General features: G+C 36.9%; 1 protein-coding gene across 1 annotated transcript; it reads right to left on the reverse strand.

Moving 5' to 3' along the window:
- Positions 1-3,927: 3,927 nt before the first annotated feature.
- LOC139126951 (uncharacterized) lies at positions 3,928-15,155 on the reverse strand. The gene is made up of 4 exons (XM_070692871.1): positions 14,926-15,155; positions 5,770-7,041; positions 4,795-4,851; positions 3,928-4,373 (listed from the first exon to the last, which is right to left on the reverse strand). Exons 2-4 carry the CDS (start codon positions 6,863-6,865, stop codon positions 3,928-3,930), a joined length of 1,599 nt encoding a protein of 532 aa, XP_070548972.1. The 5' UTR covers positions 6,866-7,041; positions 14,926-15,155.
- Between the last annotated feature and the right edge of the window lie 9,024 nt (positions 15,156-24,179).

Genomic DNA, 24,179 nt, shown 5'->3' on the forward strand with positions numbered 1-24,179 from the left:
CAGAAAAAGATGGCTACTGCTGAATCCTGGGAACAATAAATTGGCGGTAAAATACTACTAAACACTAATGTTCAATGAACTGATTTGAAATAACTTTACATCGATTGATATGCAATTTCCATCTTTTACTAATAAAGCAAATATCAATAAATCTGACAAGAACTCCATGATCTGTAGTATGACCGACATCAACACTAGGGGGCGCTGTTGACTCTAAAATACTCTTCTGCATCAAGTCCATTACACACAAGAGTAACCTTTAAGTACTCCTCAAGACTATGGTGAGTAGAAATCCATATCATCCATTTGTAATTTCTGTAAGGGAGATTCAGGAGAAATGAGCCACTTTGTTGATATTTGGCTGTATTTCCCCTAACTTGCATTGTCAATAAGCTTTGAAATCATTATTTCATTCCAAAGTATAATATTGGTTTAAAAAAAGATGTAAAGTGGCTCAAGTCTCGCCATCTTCTAAATGGGATATGGATAAATCATGTTTCGTTTTTAGATCGGTTTACATGGTCTAATGTCAAGTGCTAGTATGCATGATTTGTGCATATGAAAATATAATGACATTAAATTTAAATACATGCCATGAACTGTGAAATTCAGAAAGCAAATTGATCGTTCTCAAGGCTGTAGACACATCTTTGATACATTGAAGTAGCAGGATTTATAGACACGTGATCATCGGCGATACGGTGCCACACTATGCATAAGTTAGACTAATTTGTGAATGCCAACAACAACTAAGCATTCGTGGGTATAAGTTATCTTTAGCTTATTGAAACGTTCTATATACGTTATTAATACGTATTGTATATGTCCAAATCGTTATGAATACGCTATTTATGCAGTCAAAGTATAAAATACATCGTTAGTTCATCGGGAACCAGCGTTGTAGAGAAACTTTGATATGTCGGCATACGCTGGCTAAATAGTCAAGGTGTAACAGGGCCATTAGATCAATAGCTGTGATTACATTTAAAAATTCTGTAAATGACGACAAGATACGTTAACACGTTGGAAATAATTTGGAATAATTTGATGGAGAAGTGAGATTGTTTTTACCTGCAAATGTAAGCTCATCTGCTTTTCTTTTCAAGTTACACACTTGTTTCATGAGTAATAGGCATCAAATCAGGTCCAATAATCGTTATCATTCAAGGTAACTAAGAAATTTACCAGGTCCAAGGAACATATTGAAAATGACAAAGGCAATGGGGTCATCTTGAACCACAAAATAGTGGTGGTACCAGGTGTCCGGCATTTGTAAGCGTACCCTGCCAGCCAGCCGCACCCGTCAAGATTGACCCAAAGCGACAAATCCATTGTTATTTGGTGAATTCACCAAATTACTTTTGTGAGTCAAAATTTGGTATGCTGTCACTCATCATTTGAATAGCAGACAGGTCATGTTTTGATACAACATCTCCGTATCTACCGTAGAACTTCTTAAATGATTTCACTAATCTACTTTCTGAGAATCCTTGCCTCACTAACTTAACATTCAGCTATATAGCAAGTAAAATTTTGAGTAATTTGGAAAATATGAAGATCCAATCATCAAAAATTGGTTGCGATAGTGTTAGTTCCTGATCACTACATCCTGTACCAAATGAAAATTGGTCCCACTGTAACCATTACAACTGTGTATTCTGGAGTTGTGGTGCACAGTTTGAAGAAAATAATTCTGTTTTATTGTGCGTCGTTAGTCCCATAAAATTCGTCATTATTCTTAAATCAACCATGCAAACAAAGGAGAGTGAGTGCATTTTCTCTGCACAGGGAAATAAAGTGATTGATTTTGCATTTCCATGGGGCCAAAATATCAAAATTATGAAAAACCGACAGTTTCTTTGCTACATCACCAACTCAGACTTGACCAAATTGCATTTAAAGTGTCTTGATGTTGTACTATAATATGTAATGCATAGCATTTCCCAAATCAGTGAGCATAGCACTTTATTGGCCGTACAAATTATAGCTTGAAATTAGTTTTCTAATACTGTGCATGATAACACTCTCGGCTTGGCAACAATGGTGGAAAGATAGTTTATAAGGACGGATGGATGATATCTTCGAACGAATCATGAACTCTAAGGAAAAAACGTTTTCGACAAATGTCATGTGACTCGACGACCTTTGACCTCAAAAACACATATGTCCATAATAAAGTAACCATAAGTTATATACCCTTATATTTGGTATGATGGGTGACCTAATAGTTAAGCTGCATACGTAAAGGGCAGGTCAAAGGACATTGAATAAATGTGAAAAATAATAATTTTAAAAATCTTCTTCTGAAATCGACATATCCTGTGACCTTGAAATTTTGCATGAAGGAGCCTTGCCGTATTGTTTTCAAATAGTCGTAAAACAATTTTGATTGATTAGCTTTTATGCAAATGAGATGGATTTAATATTGCATTTGAAGATGGCTGCTTGGTCATGTGACCAGTCGGTATGGTAATGAATTTTAAAATGTGCCATATTACAAGTCATTCAGTGGAACGATCAAAGGTCATCCAAGGTCATCTGAAGGTCATCTAAAGGTAAAAGGTCATTCAAGGTCATCAAAAATGGTAAAAAATTGTCTCATACTGACTCCCATAAACAAAGAACCATAGCTGTCCTTTCCAGTAGTCGCTGAGATACATTGATTTGTTAGTTATGTAAAAATATAAATTTAATTGCTTAAAAAAATCTTCTTCTCAAAAACGACACGGTCAATGACCTGAAATTTAGCATAGGGCACCCTTGTACTATGCTACAAAAACTGTTGACATTTTTTTGGTCAGTCAAGTTTTATGCAAATAAGGTAGAATGAAATATTTGAATCTAAGATGGCAATCTGATCACTTGACCCACTGATTGAAAGGGTCATGTGCACTTGGAACTCAGTGGGCTTAGTAAACCCCGCAAGTTTGAAAGTGCTGCGTGCAGCGGTTTTGGAGATCTATCTTGGCAAAAAGTTACAGAAGAAGAAGAAGAAGAAGAAGAAGAAGAAGAAGAAGAAGAGGAAGGGAGTTGAACCCCAGTTAAACCAATTGGGGCTAAAGCGCCAGAGGACTTGGACCCTACTGAAAAGGAAGTAAATACACTGGGGGCCAAAGCCCTAGAGGGCTTGGACTCCTAAATATTACCTCTCGTCACCTGGTCGAATTGTAATTGAAGCTGAGCTAGCTGTTTGTCTTTGACGTTAAGAAGGTACAACAGGTTGGTTTTCTTCTGATAAATTGTCCGATTTGTTTTGACAGATTACGATTCGTTCCCTTTATGGCATTTCTGGTCTTCCTCCCTTCTTGCACTTCCTGCGTCAGCTGAAATTTGTTGAGGAAAAGAGATTTTTCTAGAGCTTCCCTTGTAGCACTACCTTCATGATCATGAAGCTGCTTTTCACATGTCTGCTTTGTGTGAATTCTTTCTGTCTCCATTCCACGCAGAATCATTACTTTTCCCACTGACCTGTACTTTTGTTCATTTAATTGTTTATATCTCCGACAAAATACATGTACTCCAGTATTTTGCTGCAACACTGCTGACACATTTTGCACACATGCATCCCCGTAGAGCCTTGCAGTGATTGCCCTGTTATTTGCCCATGGATTTGGTCCGGAACAATCAAGGAGGTGTTCAGATACCGAGCTCCCAGCTGTTGTGGCTGGTTTCTTTGACTTGATCTCGTAGACAGATGAAATACTATTTCGACGAGGTTTCTTCTTATGAGTTTCTATTGGAAACATGCACAGATAATGTATAAGGAAACACTGTGTACATAAACATTCACTTAAAACATACATGTTACTTTGTCTATAGCTGATTTATCCTTATTCAGAAAAGTTAAAAAAAATCATGTGAACTCAACAAGATCAATTGTACTAACTGATCAAGCAATATTCTCTATTGCAATGGCACTTATCAACTTTACTTACCATTTAAGGCAAGCAGTTCGCTTCTGCAGAGCTTATATTCTTCCATGTCTATGAGCACCTGCAGTGACAGGTACAGCACTCCAATTCTTTTCATGAATTCTGGTGTCAGCAATTCCTCTTCCATCATCTTCAGCAGTCGTCCACTGCTGTACTCTGACATCAGACATTCAAGTGCTTCCAAGGATTTGCATTTCATTATAAATGAAATACTGCTGGGAGTATCATCGATGAATTCCAGGTCTTCGTGCAGTTTTTCTAATTTGGCCTCAATCTTTGCTATCTTCTTACTTGAATGTTTCCTGACTGTCTTCAACTTTGCTGTCAATGATTTGATCTTCTTCTGTATCTTCCTGCGGAAGAGGGCGCGTTCTACATCTTTGATTGATTTTCCCTTCACTGGTATAGCGCCGTTGATGCCAAGTTTAACGCTTAGTTCATCTAGGTAAAGTGAAAATAGTATGAAATGTAATCAATGCATACAGTGAAGTGTCCATAGTAACAAAATGTTAAGAATGGCTTAGCAAAGGTAGCAAATGAAATCAAACATATTTCAGAAGCTTTTTATACTTTGATATATTATAAAAGCAAAAGTGACCAAACTAACTCATGTTCACGTTGTAAAGTTTGAAAAACTAAACAATTAAGTTTTGACAATGCCAGAAAGATAAAATATATCTTATTAACATACATATGCTATAGCCGAGTATGTTGTCAGTTGTTCCTAAAGAGAAACAACAGTGGTATTTAATGTAAAAATTATAGTTTAGAGATATTTCTCAAATACACCCACATTTGTTGCGTTCCCGGCCACTCGATTCAGTAGAAGTACTTATTCGACCACTTGACTCAGTAGAATTACTTGTTTGGGAATCATCTGAATCTGAAGATGAATCTTCAGCTTCCTGAGATATGTGACCTAACAATAAAAATGTTGCACAACTGTAAGCTTAATTAAATATATATTGTTTTATTCATCTTTTGTTCCTGTAGTGACGTACCTGGTAAAAATGTTGCATCTAATGTTACATCTGTCATAAACGAACTACACGTAAAAATAATAAAAATGCAGCAGCGATGAAAATTCTCAGCTTCAAGATTCGGCAACAGACAATGTTTCCTAAAAGACTGACTCTTTCTGATATATGAACAAGTGACCCTGGGCGCCAAGATTGGTCTCGTGAGATTAGTCATGCCAGACAGTCTAAAAAATGATCTGATTTGATGATCTCTTTTTATCCTTGGATATAAGGATAACAAAGGAAATCTTTCTCACTTGAGAAATGTACGAGGACAATATGTTGAAGGAAAGTACTTTGAAATAAAGAGTGACATTATTATCACATTGCTAGCCATTACATTGATGTTCGTTAATACGAAATATTTATATTTTTGTTCTTTTAAAACAAAAAATGAAGTAAACTCTTCTTACCTGCCTCACTTATCAGACTAGGCAGCGTCGTTTTGGTCATCCAAACTGATCGCATCTAAAAAGTGTGTAAATAATTTAAATTGAGTCAGTGAAATAGTTGTTTGATGGTAAATGCCATAAAATTGAGGTCATTAAAGTATCGTGCACGAGACAAAATAAGCATGGCATGTAACTACCTTGTTTTGATTGAATTGCAAACTCTTGAGTGAAAAATATATTGATGATATACTTCTACAGCCACACTGATATTAGAATTATCTTTTTTTAATTTTCAGTATATTGTTACTTTTGCTGAATTCTGCAAATAATTCTCTCAACCTACCAGTAATAAAAATAACTCGGTATACTCAATGTGAAGATGTGTACCTCAAGTACAGATGCAATGCCAAAAATAAAAAATATTACCTGGGAGAAGAAAACGTAGGTTCTGGCAATCATATTGGCCTTGATATAACTTTTTTAGATGTTCTGCCACACATTTTGCAAACATGCGGTTGGCTTCCTGCAGTTTTGGAACAACTCCTTTCAGAATATTCTTGATTAGTTCCATTTTCCTGCATACAGCGCCGTGTTTCCTGACGGTGTAAATGATCTTCTTTCGCAATTCGGTTATGTCCCCATTCATGTCAACAACTAAGTCAGTCTCGAATTCTTCCATGAACTCCTCGACAAAATTATGACAAGGTGAACCACTTGGCGCTACCACTGGAACTCCAATAGCCATAGATGTCAGCGCGAGATCCAGAGTGTTGACAGATTTTGGCGGAAGTAGAAGTAGGTGTGAGCTTTGTAGTTCATACTCAAACTGTTTCAGCGAAGTAATAGGACAACAGGTAACTTCAAGTTTTCTATGAGTTTCGAGACGTTTTTGGATAGCACTTTCCTTAGCAGGGGGAACACCAAGTACTTTCCATTTTGGAGGTTTGCTGAACATTTTCACAAAGCATTCAGTTACTTCTGCCATCACCTTTGCCAGGTACAACAGTCCAGTGAGGTCTTCAGTTTCATGTTCCTCAAGGAAAGACAGTATGTGTACCAGACCATTCTGCTTAGCAGTCGGGGCAGATAGATTGAAGTATTTGTCGGCAGGTATGGGGAAGATCTTGAAGTGTTTCTCGTTACTAGTATTACAATTGATCAATGCTTGATGAAAATACTCAAAGGCATTCGATCCAACTGATGTCATAATGTGTGCTTCTTTGCAGTCTTTTTCAAGGAAGACAGACTGAGTTCGAAACTTTTGGACAGAATATCCAAGAGTACGTTCTGAGATTAAGTCGTGGTTCCACAGATTAACAACTTGGAACAGTGCATTTTGAAATAAGTTTTTTATTCGTCTCGCAGCCCTTGAAGTAATTAAGCCAAATCCAATTACTAACGCTACGTCATTGATCTGCTCTATGTCTGGATAAAAGTCTTTGTGTGCCTCCAACCATCTTGGATCCGGCTTCATGTTTTCATCGTAACAGTTGTAGGATGGCAAACAGAGATTAATGCCCATATCCTTTGCTTCTTTGTTTATAGTTGGATTAGTTTCCAACAGCGTACAGTAGACTAACCATTCCAATGGTTTGTAAGAGACGTGTAAGAAGTGACACTGCGCCAGCCACACCACCTTGTAAATGACATTCCCATCGATTACATATTATCAGAGCGGTAGGTTTGATCTTTGACTTCCTGTACAGAAAACACATGTATACATTGTCATGCAGGATGAAAGGGAGATCTATCTGCCCTATCTTCAACATCGGGTGCAATTTGTAAAGGTAGGAAAAGACTACAAACTCAAGCAGGACTCCATCTCTTAAAAAACAACCAGTCACAAATCTAACACTTTCATGTTTTGCCCAAAACTGTGTAATATGAAGACATGAGGTTTGTGTGTACCTTGGAACAAGTCACAGATGACCATGGCATGACTCTTGATGATTCTCAACTACAAAAATAAATGTTTACTTTTCCGGCCAGGCCTGGTCAGTCGAATTTGAGAAAGAGAAGATAAACTCTGGCATGAATTTGAGTTGGACGTGTATAACTATTTTCTCTACTGAGAGCTCAATGTGAAAAAGTGTAGCAAACATAATGTGAAGTTCGGCGACCGATTTTAAATTTTAATTAACAACGTCAATAAAGCCGACTGATGGTTGCAATCGCCTATACCGGTAAAACCTGATCGAACTGTATCGATTGTAATTTTTTCACATTACTTATATTAAAACTGGCGAAATTAAGTCAACACGTTACTTGATTCATCAGTTTGGTATACAAGTCAGATCTACGACAAGCGAATATTATCTCACTTGTTTCACAATTTTAGAGCTAGTATATCATTTGGCCGGGTGACTTTGATGACCTACATTTTTGGAGTTCATAATACTGTTACTTTGTGGCCGATTAACGGCCTTATAACTCTCACCAGGGTTTTTGAAATCACCGTGCAAATGTAGAATGATTACTGCCCACTTTAGGTCAGACACAGATTTGATCAGTGTTCCTGGGTTGAGCCATGAATATATCTGTGTGAATTCACAGTTCACTTGGTAGTTGCTGTGTACTATTTTATTGGAATATAGTACAGCCTCTTTAGACTGTACTTGCAGATCACCGACGTAAAGTGTTATCTAGTTGACTGACTATTTTGCACACCGTTTGACGCATTTATGAGAGTAATACCGGTAATAATACTGGTAGTGTAATATTAGCTAGCTTTAAACATTTTTGACAACTATGGACACTTGACCCTTGGTCACGTAATTCTCCTTTACCTGCTACATACCCATGTTCATGTGATGAAACAATACATATATCGATAAATCTTTGTCATGAATATTTTTAATGGTACATAAATTTCTAGTGTTTATGTTTCACACGCGTGTATGACATGAACAGTACATGCAATATCCTCATCCTATATTTTGAAGCTAGCTTGTACGTACACTTTCCTTGCTTTTGAATACTTTCTGGCTATGCGTACAACTTGCCCAGAATGTATTAAAACACGTTATATTCAACAAAATATTCAGTGAAAGATATTAGTTTGCCATATGGTTTGGTAAAATAATCGCAATCATACCAATCCATAATCCAATGACAGTAGGTCAGAATTCGTAAGACAATAGTTGTAAACATAGACACAAAACAGCACAGAACAGACAGTAAATAGACGGTACACAAACAAAGTCATATTCATGAAAGAAAGATATATGGACCTCTGACCAGAAGACCAAGAAGTGATGTCAGGTGTTTCGAAAATAGTAAGCGCATCCTGCCCCACATGTGGCACCCGCCATATATCAATCTATAAGTCAGATAGGTAGTGGTCACTAACTAAGGCCCAATGTCACCGATGCCATCAGTGATCATTTGTCGAAGAGAGATATTGTATTTATCTACCAGCTTGCGATACCTGCCAAAAAGCGTTTGAATGTAGAGACAAGTCTTGCTCTGGTGTAACCTTGATTTAATAGTTTGTAAGAGAGATGGCCATGTCTCTTAAAAGCCATTGTCTCTTAAAGCCATTGGAAATGGTGCTGTAACGTCACCAATTCCAGGGTCAAGTACACATTTGGTGAAATAATTTTGAATAGCATTATTAATAATTTTTTCCGATTAAAGTCTCTGTATGCCTAGACTGAGAATATGTCATCAATTAGAAGTATTGCATCAGAACCAAGATGGCCAACGATTGAGTCTCAGATTTGCAAATCACAGGTATTCGATTTTCTCACATAATGCCCACTTAGCCTTTCAAACAACTTGAATGGTTCCGTACATTAAGTGCCCCCAAATAGACTACTATGTCACACACACGTCAATATCGTCAATAAACATATGAACTTCTGATTTTATGACACAGCATACAAGTCTGCTTCTAAAATAGTAATCTTCTCGCCATTCAAGCATATTGTTCAAACTCACAATAAAACGAGAATTAGTGTACGCGTTTCACTGTAATTTTTTTAAATAGAATGACTCCGAGGTATTGATCTTGGAGTGCAAGTTATTTAAACCTCCCCGAATCCCATATTCTCTATGGTTTACGCGGTGTGTATTACTGCACATTTTGAGAACTTTGTAAGGTTTAAAAATAATAAGTAAATATCAAATTGATATGATACAACGTAATTCTTCAAGCATGCAATATTCTCTAGAAGGAAATAAGTTGAAGAGACCAGCTTTCTCCTTCCTGAGACAACTTTGTAGGCATTTTTAGCTTTTCAATGATTTGTTACTTCTCGTCAGTTGAATGGTATGGCGTTGGTACGTCGCTGGTGTTTACGATTAGCTAATGCAAAATTCCACCGCACCGTCTCTATGACGAATAACAGGAGACTCATTTTGGTGAATTACTTCACTGTCTAATAAAAGCCATCGTAAGTGATTTACAACAGAGTTTGACAATTTGAGACTTGTGAACTAAGGTCCCCAAATAACTGCGAAAGTCTGTACAAAAGTCATACAATTTGAACAAATTATCTTATTTAAATGGTGTACCCAATCAACACCGAATTCGAAACCAACACAAGTGTGATAAACATTTCGTTTATGCACAGTTTGAGGCAATGATAACTAATGTCCCAAATGGAAAATTCAATGCAAACTGGAACTTTGACTGCCCTAATATTTGTGATTGCAAGGGTAATATGTTGTGATTATAGGCTCTTTACAAAACAATCATCCATAAAATTAAATACGTCACCCAAACAACCAAGTGGCCTTGAATTTAACAGAAATTCAACATAGTCTAATGTTAGCCGTTTGTTCACGCTTCAAAACGAATTCGTTGATGATCTGTTACCTCGTAGATACCAACTTCCGTCACTCTTCTACCCGCCAAGAAGTCAAGAAATACGTTTCCTTGGCCCACATTTATTTTTCAACACTCGTAAAGCACTTCGTATGACTAATAAACGCATCCCTAAAAACCACAATATTTGCGAATAACCTACGCAAGTCCTCGCGATTGACAATTTGGAAGACTACTAGAATTATTCTGTCAAATGCACACAAACTTGACAATAATGAGAGAACAGCTAGCAACGTACGTGCTCGGACAATTTCAACATATCAGAACTTTAGTTTCTTCGCTTATTTTCAAATTTTATGGCAGCTGAGTTTTTGAACAGTAATTTTAGACTGATCTTTAAACACTAGCAATCTCCATTTCACCAGCATCGCTCCTTTGTGAGTTTGGCAAACGTAATGTCTGACCTCCGCCCTTAAAAAGGAAATATCCGAGCCCCGATTTAATGGTGTTCTTTATATCAAAGAGCAAACAATGACCTTACGACGACAATCTGATACTAGCAACCCTTGATCCATCTCAACAAACTGTTTTTCTTTATATCAAAGAGCAAACAGTGACCTTACGACGACAGTCTGATACTAGCTCAACAAATCTTATTGGCCATTGATGACCTCTGAACTTAAGTATTCAAGTGCCACATCGACTGCAGTGGATGACAACATCACGCGATGTATCGAAGCTATAAATAGTTTAGCAACAAATACCTGAAGTGACCTAGATATCTATTACTCGCGATTCATCTGTACGATCTAAACAGAATTAGATTATTCCTACTACATACATCTAAATTTTGCTTGACTTGGTAGCAGTCTCTGTTTTATTAGTTTTATTATGTTAAGCAGTTATTGTTGAAAGTACAGTAAGAAGATTTAGTGAAGATATAAATGTTTACTAATATTTATTCACAAAATTTATCGAATATATACAAGAAATCCGTAAAGCCAGCAATTTATTTCTTCCCGTAATCTTTTGATTTTCATTGTGTATGAATGCCGCATTGTAAATTCGTGAATTTTCACTGCATAAAGTAATCCCACAAACGTTTTCAATGTCCAACACATTTATGCAGTTCTTCACATGCAGACTAAACACACAAATGTCTTATTTACATTACTTAATTAGTTTTTTAAAACTGGTTCACTGATAGGTTTTTGTCACTCCCAGCGAATAATCTACACATTTAGGATGGAGCTAGTATATAGACCGTGCTTGTATCAAGTAGTTTTCCGTGATAGTTAGTGTTGTATCAATTAGCTTTCCGTTGGTAATTAGATGTTGGCCAAGTCAATTGTAGTGTTCTCATCAGTGTAAAATTTTACATATTTCGGCTTCTCAGACAAAATACACTGGGCTATGCCTACAGCCCCAGTCAAATTAAAATATCAAAATTTGATTGGCAATTGAAATAATGGAAACAGTGATGTACCCTTTCTGTTTACGGAGGAGGGACGTTTTGCATGGCTGCAATGCGTCCTCACAGTAACAACTCAGTTTTAAATAGTAGCAACAGATTTTTCCATTTCAAAAGCGTTAATGTTAACATTTCTTTAGGCCAGAGAAAAAAAAAATCTTGTTCATCGGATTTTTGGACCAAGGTCCAGGAGCGGCGAGCGAATTTTTTTTTTTATTTTTTTTTTAGGCCGAAGGTAAACGCGGTTCTCTGGCATTTTTGCACAGATGCAGAAAAGGCAAGATAATTGTTTCTCTTTTACCAGAAATATCTCAGACAAGAAACAGTGATACTGGTAACTGAATTCAAGACTATATTTCCCAACAATAACATAGGCCACTACATTCACAGTTAGTGTTTGCACTACATATTCTGAATATTTCAACATTCTCTCAGAATAAAACTGAAATGTACAGCAAATCACTGAAATCCAACATTCAGTTGTCCTTTAATATTGTCCTGGTGGGACCTAGCATCTGAGATTTTCATTTTACTTTGGCCTCATGTTTTGACCTCTTTACCACTGTCTACACTGTCTCTACACAGTTTACACAATGGTCTAACAACACTGTACTGTGATCGGAGTGAAGTTATATAGTCATCATTCAGATCGTACTTTAACATCGACGCAACCATGTGTTTTGTCATTGCCGTAATTTTTTATACTTTCGATGCAATTTTCATTCAATCGGATGCACCGTCCATCTGCTGTCACGATCTTGTTGAACAAATCGGCGAACGTAATATCAGGACAACACTGTAGAATAGCGTCTTTAGAACTAACTGTCGGCCATCACGTCGAATGTTGGCGATCAAATTAATACTTATGATGTGACATGTACTAACCCAACCAAATCGACCCACTTTGCGTCGTGATTCGCCAAATTCAGACGTCACAACGTGTTGGCGGTCAACTAAGTCCGTACAAACATGTAGGAAGTCTCATTAAAAATCCCGTGCCCGCGAAAACTCGACAAAGTGTAGGGCGCCACCAGCGGCAGTACTAAACATTTGTAATGCGGAAGTAAGAATTTGCCACGATCAAAAAAAAAAAAAATTTCCAAATATGCCAAAGTAGAAGCGGCGATTCCGATGAACAATTTATTTTTTCTTCCTGGCCTTACACTTTTAAAACTGGCTTTACTTTTCCTGTCCCTGATTTAGAAACACGCTTTACGAATGAATGATACTGGTAAATGCTTTTTTTGTTTCCTGCAATTTTGACCGATATTACCGAGAGGGATCGTACTAATTTTTGTTTTAAAGGGCTAGTTGGGAGCATATTAATTGCCAAAGACATTCGTCTAAAGTACATTTTGTGTTAGGCCTTTGGTGTTCTTCACAAAGTAGAAATATCATGGGTGGCTTGTTCTGTCAAGGTAAAGGCTGTTAATAAAAACCACTGTCTGAGCTCAGCCGAGTTTATTTAATGATTTGCAATAAATAGTTTGATTACTTACGGAGTATTGTTGGATATTAATTATCTTAAGGTAGAATGCGCTTCGGGGAAAACTATTCGGTCTATCAAACTTTTACAATACTTTTCTGATCTAACACTTGTGGGAGTTAATTTAGAGCCCTTGGGGTAAGAAAACTTTTTAACGTCTTAGGTTTTAAAAACCGAAATTTTATTTTCATTCATAGAGTTAACACAGGGATGGCGGTCATTTTGAATTTCTAATATAGGTAAATCTTGGGAGATGTGTTTCTCTAGAAGTAAAATTTGCACGTTGACCCCCGATTGGTTGAAATATTCTTTTAGGAAAAATTGAGCAAAAGTTTAAGTCTTTCACTTTCCGAGGCGAACACTATACCTTAAAGGCACGCACGTAAATCCTGCAGTGTCCGCCTATTGTGTTAGGATCAAGCGGTTTAACATTACAGTAAGTTAAAGCAAACATTTCCGATCCTCTCCTTCCGCATGATCAAATTAGAATAATTAGGCCTACAGATCAAATGTACGGCTCTAAAGCAATCAGTTCTATTTATTTTGTCATTGTTACTGTTCTTTTCATTCATTTGCATTATTGATTTTGTATTCTCAGCATGTAAACTGTACACAAGGTCTTTATGATTTTGAAACTTATAAAATGGACTAAAACAGCTAGAACACTGCGATGCTTTCTACATCAATGACTCAGAAATTAACATGAGGAAGTGCATATACAGTTATTTTGAGATTTCCAAAGACTTATAAGTGGCATCTGTAAAGCGGACCAGCTCATTGGTTTATCTACTTCAGCTTTGAACTTTTGTAATGAACTTGGAAAAATATGCTATTATAATTAACTATTTTCAAGTTTCTATTCGCCCAAGTTCATCAGTAGTATTGCTGTATTGCTCCTTTCGATCAATAAGTTTTCATGAGATGTGACATAGTAATTTCGTCCACATTACTTACACTTTATAGAAGTAAGAATGTAGTGGCTAAACCCTCACAACAATACCTGAACTCTCCCTTAATATGTAGGTCACCCGCAATATTATACTACGCAGTGGTACCAATGGCTATTCAACAGAAGCGTTTGTATAAACATGGAGGTAGCATATTAATTACCAAAGACATTCGTCCAAAGTACATTCTGGTACCTCCATGTATAAACACGCGTACGTGCTTGGCATGCAATTCTTATTTCCGCCTCCGCCTGATTCAGAACAAAACATAGTTCTCTATCATGGCTGCTCCATTGAAAACACAATGCTAAGGCACAGAATTATTGTGCAACCAAAGGAGGTACCAAGAAATTTGCCAGAAGCTGAACAAGTGTTTTAGAAACATCCGATGCCCCTTAACATCTTCCCAGAGCTGAGAAAAACGGCGAGTTTTAAACATACGAAAAATTGCTCTTTCGCCGCCATATTGTATTTTCTGGTGAAAATGATTTGATGAATGCAATTTGCAGACATTGTTTCTATGTCAACATATTTTGAAATGGGTTGGGATATAAATATATATTTGCAGACTAATGGCGACAAAAAGAATTTAAATATTCAGATGTTGGACGAAAATAATATGAATGTTGGCCCCAAAGCTAAAGGTGGGCGCGGCAGTAGCCCTGCACACAGGTAAGCTTATGTTCCAGGCAATAGGGCGTGCCTGCCATGGCGAAGTTAAAAGACGCCATGCATGTCAGACTTCGTTTACGACGCCTGTAGTTTGGGATGATGTGTACAATCTTGAGAACCCACTGTCCTATTGGCTAGGTAGAAGCTTCTTTCACAACCGAGACACCTTTTGTAACAGAATCATAACCTAGTACACTGTGGCACCCAAGTATCCAAGTCAAGCCGTAAACCTAATTACCTTAATGTTGCTCTTTCAGGTGTACGAGATGCGGCTGCTGAAGTACCAGGACAGCAGATTCGTCGAAGCCTGCGGCAGTCGCCATTGCCATCCAAGATACCAAAATCCAAAAGGAGTTTGACAGAACTAGCAGAACGATTACACAGACAGAGCGACGTCGTTTGTTTACACGCGAGAAGACTTTGAAATAAAATGGCGCCTACCCGCATAGTTGTCAGGGAACGAGCAAAATTAACAGCAGAGGGGCGAGAATGGACAACTCACGCCCACGACAAAGGAAGGGATGACAAGGACCGGTAAATGTATATATAAAGAATGGAGCTGAATTTAAGTTCAGGGTCAACCGCTTCAGCATGGGATTGTATAAAAGCATGGCTGATTTGAGAAAAAGAACAAGTGGAAATGGGGAGTTCAAATTTGACAACATCAAGTATAGTGACTGTGAACTCGCCGAAAAGTTAAATACAGTCTATGTTAGATTTGATGTCCATGATTTCCGAAATGAACACAGGAACATTGGACATAAAGTTGTTACCAATGATAGAATATTTATCGATAAAGAGAGTGTTTTTTAATCGCTGAGAATCAACAAAATTCGGAAAAGCCAGGCCCCGATAATATTAGTAGCCATGTGTTGAAAATTTGTGCAGGGCAGCTGTGTGAGATATTTCGAATTATATCATACTTGTATATTGATGGCGCAAATACAGCGATCTGATTGGTTGAGACGCGAAAAGAACCGTGGTATATTGGCGATATACCAAGGCTGACATACGCGCGAACTCTCAGCTTGAGTAAAATCTGTTTTTTCGTTCCTCGCCAGAATTTTAAAATACTGTTATGATACAATAGCAATAAATCACACCCGGCAACGGTATACCAGTTCACTCCATATGCACTCGCTATCGCTCGTGCATATATCTCGTGAACAGGTCAAAATCTCGTTGTATATCGTCGCTGGGTGTGCTTTACTGCTTAAGCATTTTCCAGCTGTCCCTTGACCTCCAAAAAGTCCCAAAGCTGTGGAAGCGGGCTGTAATTATTCCTGTTGCAAAGAAGAGTGCCCCGAAAGTTCTCAATGATTTCAGGCCAGTTGCCCTCGCTTCTCTTGCCATGGAATCGTTTGAAAAGTTAATCAAAGTCAAAATTCTGGAGAAAACCCAACTTTGCTAGACCATTTACAATTTGCATATATCGGTCAGGACGGGGAGTTGAAGACGCCACCCTTACCCTGTTAAATTTTATTTAGAAACATCTGGAGGGCAACAAAACACATGCACACATCCTTTTCGTTGACTTTTCCTCGGTATTTAACAACATTCAACCGCACCTGCAGGCCGAGAAACTCATGCCACGATTCAATTTGCATTTTAAATTAGTCGAATGGATTTTAGATTTTTTAACAAATAGATCTCAGTGTGTGAGGGTCAACAGGTGTATGTCAAAAATGCGCTTTACTTCTACGGGTTCACCTCAAGGTTCTGTTCTATTTCCCCTGCTATACATATTGTACACTGAAGACTGTAGAAGTGAATAGGCAATATTCTGAAGTTTGCCGACGACTCGGCTATTGTCAGTTTATTGAATAATGTTAGACCGGCCACGGTCCCATAGTAGATGATTTTATCGAATGGTGTAATCGATCATTTCTACAATTGAATGTTGGTAAAACAAAAGACATGTGCATTGATTCAGAAGGAGCAAATCTTCTCCGGAGCCAACAGTTATAGACGGCTCGGAAATTGAGATCGTCAGCAAGTACAATTATCTTGGTTCTACAGTGGATGATAAGTTATGCTGGGATGAAAATGTCGATGTTATTTGTAGTAAAGGTCAACAACGTGTGTTTTTCCTGAGGAAGTTGAACCAATTTAATGTAAATAAGTCTCTGATGACGTTATTTTATAAATCTTTTATTGAAAGTATTGCACTTTTTCAATGGTCTGCTGGTATGGCAATTTAAATGTTAAGAACAGAAACAGAATTAGTAAGATAGTTAAAGTTTGCAGCAAAATTATTGGAGAACAACAAGTGGGCCCACTGACTTGTACCAGAAACATGTTTTACGTAAAGGAAACTCCATCATACATTCCAAGTTTCAGCAACCTCTACAAAACGAGTTTGACATGCTACCATCCGGTTGCCGTTTCAGAGTACCGGCTTTTAAATCCAATAGAACTTAAAACTTTTTTATCAACAGAGCTATTAGACAACTGAACAGATTGAACTAGTTTTGGAATACTTTTATTAGATTGTCATGTTTATGATTAATGTATTGTGTTTGTCACTGCTGCTATGTCAATTGCCCAGTCATGGGTTAATAAAGATTGATTGATTGATTGCTTGATTGGTTTGTCAACTGGCCGTGCGCTCACACAAAACATTCAAAACTACACTCCCATATACCTAGTTGGATCACAATTTAACCATCTCCTCAAAAATCACGGCGATGAACGTGTTACTCGCATCATCTTGAAGAAATCGACAATTTTTTTAGGACAAGGGCAGCTAAACACGGTGACTGCCGACTGCTATATGGGAGTGTAGTTTTGAATATTTTGTGTGAGCGCACGGCCAGTTGACAAATCGGATGGTGTGTTTTTTGTGTGATTCTGTTGCACACCTTGTGAGTATTTAGGTTACAGTGGCGGACATATCGACTACGGGATCGATAGATAGAGCCGAAAATCGATCTATTTAGCAGACTATCCAGTTAAGGAGCGCCTTGTTTGCGCGCGCTGCAAAAAAATTCCAAATCCGGAGATTTTTTTGAAAAACATCGTCCAAACTTGGCCCCACAAATGCTCCATTTTATTTTGTGGTTGATTATGATCTTTGTACAAATCACAGTTTTCGTTTTACTAGCCGTAAAGTTACTATGTTTACGATATTATTCATATTCACGGGCATGTAAATATACTATTACTGTGTATTTGTGGGCAGTCAGGTGGTTCAGCTCGACCAATTAAAACGCAATGAACAGGGCATGGTAATATAAAGAGAGAGAGAGAGAGAGAGAGAGAGAGAGAGAGAGAGAGAGATAATATTACACGAATTGCATCAAGTACAAAGTAATATCTTTTACTTAAGTTTCATGCATACCTCAATCTTCAAACAGAAGTGAAAATTTTTAACTCTATATTCTCATTTATTTTTAGAACTAAAGCCGTTTCCCTTCTGTCTGAAGATAGTAGGATGCATGAAACTTAAGTAACAGATGTTATTACTTTGTACTTGAAGTAAATTGTGTTATTATTTATCACGCTCTGCTTTAGCACAAGGACATCTGTACAGTTTGTGTGTACAAATAAATATTTGGAAAGACTAGGATGCTGATTATACTTAATGCCGTTAAACCATTTACAAAGGACCGTTTTTAAACTAACTTGTTCTTCTTCCCGCAATTTCATATATGTTGCGTGTCTTTTTTTACATTTTGCCACACCATCGGTGCTTTTTCGCAAATCTTTATCCCCGAACTTTGCCATTTTTGTCCTTTCACTTTATCTTAATTTAATATGCCGTCACTTCAGTGGGAATTTCATTTTCTTACGTATACTTGTTGTTCTTTCTGTACTGTTCCTAAATCTTTTTTCGTTGTTCTACTAATATATAGAGTTTCTGTACAACAAAATTATTGATCAACGCTCACTTCCTATGCATTATACAATTCCAACACAAGTTTGTAAAATGCTTCGTGAATCGCCATAGCCCATTAACAGGAATGTAACCATTCATCTCATCAACCCTGTTGTGGCACTCGTGTGATAGCGGGAATACCAAAGCTTGTTCCGCAAAATCCAATGCACCCCTATAATATGAGACATTTCAACAAGAAGACGCCCTTTAGGCCTATTTCGAGAAATATAGGAAAAGCCCCATTCTTCTCAGCCCCTCCCTACGGGTAATTTTGCTCTTCCCTGACTCATAATTTATGCATGACTGCCAAGACGGCATACTACACAGTGTAGTGCCAGGGTACGTGTTTGCCAAACACTTTTTCCGATTTCGTCCTATCGAGCTGGAATTAACTCATGGGGTCTTTTAACATGGTGTGCACCTAAGTAGAATGTTATAGGAACACAGCGGATAGCCCCAGTGACGTATAAAAAACGATACCCTGTCTTGGTCACTTGTTGACCTGAACACGAGCGCGCCAGCGTCTGTGGCGTAGATGCACTGTAGTTTACAGTTCCAGGTCGTTGACCTACTTACTCCCTTAGCCCAGATACGTGTGTACGGCGCTTATCTGACAAAACGTGCTTTATCTGACAAAAACAACTAATTTACTGCTTGTAGCCTTACTCATTTGTGGAAAGTAATCCCTCACACAATACTTCGTCCTTTAGAACACACAAACTAAATCTCAATTAGAGCAGTCTAAAATTACAAACATCACAAAATAGCCATATTATAGTTAAAAAATACAGTAAATTTCATTGATTGCGTAAAATCACCGAGACGTCAATCAATCACTGTGTATACATCGCTCAACACATAAAGGCTGTCCTAACGGGTAGAGGAGAGGGCACGAGGTCACATGAGGTCGTCCGCTCTCACGATGGCGGGAGTATCAAAATCACCACAATGGCAAGCAGAGTACTTGTGTTTTTATCACCTTCCTCGATGGCTCATTTTGCCATATAAGTACATAAATTATACTCAATAAACATGCAAGTGGATGATAAGAAAAGCACCTACATGTTGCAACAACGATGCTGAAACACGGAGTTATCGCCATGGTCTCAACTACAGCGATTCCGAGCCCGGCGGATGGAAGAAAAACCACAATAAAAAGAATTAATTACGTGTCAACTTGAACAATTTTAGAAAACTTGAACAATTTACAGAAACAAAATCCTTCGTATAGCAGACTTCGTATAAACGTTAAATTGGCACACTCTGTGTACACAACATCATACGAATTACAGAGGAATTTCACTTTTAAAATACCTTCGGAAAAAATTTTACTTCCATCTTGAATGAAAGATTATCAACGTGGGCTGAAAATAATGACTTAAGGTCAGATTGTCAAGCAGGATTTAGAAAAATCACAGTACAGTTGATAATATTTTTGTCTTGCATGCAATGATACAGAAGTACTTAAGTGTTAGGGGAGGGAAATTTTACTGTTTATTCGTTGATTTTTTCAAAAGCGTTTGATAGAGTCAATCATTCTTTTCTTTTATACAAGTTAGCTTTGTTAGGTACCCGTGGGAAGATGTTTCATATCCTTAAATCAATGTATTCTAACGTTAAATCATGTGTTAAATCAGGATCCAGAATTTCACAGTATTTTGATTGTCCAGTGGGTGTGAGACAGGGATGCATGTTAAGCCCGATTCTTTTTACGTTTTTCATCGAAGAATTAAATGACATGCTTTCCAACTCCAATGTAATGGGTATTCAATTAATGCAAGAGTATTGTAATTTATTTTCTTTGTTATATGCAGATGACGTTTCAATAGTTGCAGATTCTGTTGTAAACCTACAAAAGCTAATTAATGTACTGGGTCAATTCTGTGCCAAGTGGTCCATGCGGGTTAATGTTGGTAAAACCAAAGTTATGGTTTTTCGCAGGGGAGGTCACTTGTCACGTTCAGAGCGTTGGATTTTAAATGGACAGCCTATTGAGGTTGTTAGTTATTATAAGTATTTGGGTATTTTACTTTCATCAAGAAATTGTTGGGGAAAGGCTGTGACAACGTTGGCTGATCAAGCTAGTAAAGCGTTATCAGTTCTGTACACTGCAAGTAAGAGAGTCGGTGGGCTGCCTTTTCATACACATTTTAAGTTATTTGATGCAACCGTTTTGCCTATTTTACTGTATGCCTCTGAGATATGGGGCTATCAATATTACGACAAACTTGAGCAAGTACAAAGAAGATGGTGCAGAGTATATTTGGGTCTTCCTTCATCTGCGCAAAACGAAGCTGTTATAGGTGAATGTGGTCGTGTTCCTGTTTTTGTATCAACTGTAAAGCGTTGTGTAAAATTTTGGTTAAGATTGATAGAATTACCTTCTGCTAGGTTGCCACGTCAAGCCTACGATATGCTTTTGAAACTAGATTCTTTGGGAAGACACACCTGGGTTACGTCAGTGAAACACGTTTTATTTACATATGGTTTTGGTTATGCTTGGTTTGCGCAACAAGTTGGTAATAAAAATAAATTTTTACAAGATTTCGAATTAAGAGTTAAAGATGTTTCTAAACAGAATTGGTGGGCAAATGTTTGTTGTAAACCCAAAATGCGTAATTATGTCAATTATAAAAGTGCATTGGAACCAGAGAAGTATTTACATATTAGTCTTAGTTTCAAATTTCTTCAAGTATTGGCATGTTTTCGGTGTGGCTGTCTGCCACTGAACATCGAAGAAGGTAGACGCACAGGTATCACTTCTACTGAAAGATATTGTAAAGTTTGTAATTCAAACAAAGTCGAGGATGAGTTCCACTTCCTATTAGAATGTCCCGCTTACAAAGACCTCCGTCTTATGTATATTCCAAATGAATATTCTACCCACCCGAACCAATGTAAATTTAACAACTTACTACAGTCTTCAAATGATGTAATTTTACGAAAACTCTGTATATTTCTTTATAAGGCATTTAATTTAAGAAAACAATGTCTCTCTGAATAAATTATTTTCTGTATTGTAGTGCGTACTTCATACCGCTTCAAAATTGTACAAGATTTTGAAATGTAACTCCTTGCAATGGGGCCGGAGGCCTATAAATGCAATAAATACACGAGAGTCATCTCTCGTTCATTCATTCATTGTACGCGCGCATAAAGTGCGCTGGCTAAAGCGACTCTCCAGGGTATTGCTAAAGAGAGTTTTGTCAGATAAGCACATTTTGTCGGATAGGCGCCGTACATACGTGATGTTCGCTCGTCAATGGAGGCGATATACAAAGTTAGACATGTTTTACATGAGTGGAGGACCATTTGATATCACCTGCTAATTTTAAATAATATTTTTGGACGACCTATATCCTTGCGATCTATTTGTTTTACTTAACCTACCACGTGATTATTTTTTGGCCAACGTTCCCTATTCTCTAAGTTGAAATGATGTTTTTTTCTCTCTACACTTTAAATTCCGGTGGTAGGTGGCACTCTCCCAAAATGGGTACCCCTGCCTGTTCTCAAAATCACGCAGAAGGGGAAGTTTTGTTACAAAACAAGAAATATGGAGGCACCATTTTACAAGCAGTAGAGCCACGAACTGATGACGTTAAATCGCCGTACACAATACACAGTGCCATAATTACAAAGCGTCTAGGATCTGTGTTTTGTGTACGGCGATTTCGTGTCATCAGTTTGTGGCTATACCACTTGTAAAATGCTGCCAAAATAGGTACTTCTTTGCAAATTCAAAATTTATCTGTGAAAGAATTAAAATACTTGTTTGAAATCTGGTAATTCATTTTCTTAGCCATGTCAAAGCTAAATTGACAACCAAAAATGAACTTAAAATGCTCTTATGTTTCAGTATGTACTGCAGTTTTCTGTACATTGCAACTTTTGCGGAAAGTTTACAACTTCCTTGAAATTTCTATGATCAACATCACGAACAATATCATCTTAGATTAATTTCATTATAATTATATATATATATATATATATGTTATATAATATATATATGTATATATATATATATATATATATATATACATATGTATGTATGTATGTATGTATGTATAATTATTATTTTAATTTGTGAAATTAATCTAAGATGAATATTGTTCGTGCTGTTGATCACAGAAATTTCAAGGAAATATATTATATATATATATATATATATATATATATATATATATATAGCTGAAATGGAAATACTGACGTCTAGTTGCGTATAGTAAAGTCCTTCAAACTTTACATGCCAAACTATGAAGGCTCATTAAATATGCAAATTATAAATTGACACACGCGATAATGCTAAATGTCTTTCACTACTATACGACTTTGTCAAGACCCTCCAGTTATCACTAATTTTGAAAAAAAAATCATTACATATAAGTGACAAATCAGCTTTGGTCAAGTCATTGCAGTTAAATGTGCCTAGTATATTGGAATGTTCGTAATGCAACTTATAAATTAGCTGACATGAAAATGTTATATGCAACATCGTTTTGTCATCAATATCCGCAGTAAGTTTCATAAACTTTAGTAAAGTCTTCCAAGTCGTATGTCCCCAATGAGGAAAGCGTTTTTTAAATATGCAAAGTAGTAAATAGCTAATTTAATATGCTAAACGACTTCCACTATTAAATATGATAACTATTATGCTAATTAGTAATTTGTTTTTATTAGTACGTCAGAAAGACTGTCATAAATGTTAGATGACAGCATCTTCAATGGACAGAGAAAGTTTCGTCAACTTTGATCAAGTCTATCCAGATGTACATCAATAATTAAGAAAGTTCATTAAATGTACAAATTAGCTGATCTCGACATGGTAAGAAGACTTTCAATAATGTTATAGAACGGTATTTTCAATGTAGAAAGCAAGTTTTGACATCTTAGATCCAGTCAGTTCAGATATATCCCTTATTAGGAAAAGATCATTCAATATGCAAATTCGTACACCAGCTGATCACAAAAAGCAAATCAAATATCCCTGTATTTAATATCATTCGTCAATGTCCATAACAAGTTTGGCCGGGTCAATTCATATATATATATATATATATATATATATATATATATATATATATATATATATATATATATATATATATATATATATATATATATATATAATGGCAACATTAGTCATTGTGAACTTAATCTGTAAGAACGACGACTTTTAGGTTCAGTTTAAAGTCCCAATAGTTGCGAATGTACAATAAACCGATCTAAAAATATCCTCAGTTTTCCAAGTTTTCTTTGAATAATTAGATATTATTCCCTAATATTTTTCTTCGTTCAGCGAAGGAAAATACTCGTGACGTAATGACCGTGTCACCACTCGTCTTCGACTCGTGGTGACACGGTCATTAGGCCTACGTCACTCGTATTTTCCTCGCTGAACGAAGAAAAATATTAGGGAATAATATACTTATCACATGCACAAGCCAAGAATTCGTTATTTTTTGCAAAAAAATAAGTTTTCCATGACGATTCCGCGTTTAAACTTTTGATCTACTTTAGGAATAATATCAGTACGCCGTGCACAAGTTGTCAATCATTTCCAGTCGTCCGTCGTGTGCGTTAGCGCTCACGTTCGTTAGTGTGTGGAGCAAATG

This window comes from Ptychodera flava, unplaced genomic scaffold (genome assembly GCF_041260155.1).
Source record: "Ptychodera flava strain L36383 unplaced genomic scaffold, AS_Pfla_20210202 Scaffold_28__1_contigs__length_4768798_pilon, whole genome shotgun sequence".
Taxonomy (NCBI): Eukaryota; Metazoa; Hemichordata; class Enteropneusta; family Ptychoderidae; genus Ptychodera; species Ptychodera flava.

Coding starts and splice junctions, on each gene's coding strand:
- LOC139126951 (XM_070692871.1), bottom strand. CDS start 6,865: ATGGGCATTAATCTCTGTTTGCCATCCTACAACTGTTACGATGAAAAC. Junction 4,852..5,769: donor CCTACGTTTTCTTCTCCCAG/GTAATATTTTTT, acceptor TTTTATTGTTAG/GTCACATATCTCAGGAAGCT. Junction 4,374..4,794: donor TTCAGATGATTCCCAAACAA/GTAATTCTACTG, acceptor CACTTTACCTAG/ATGAACTAAGCGTTAAACTT.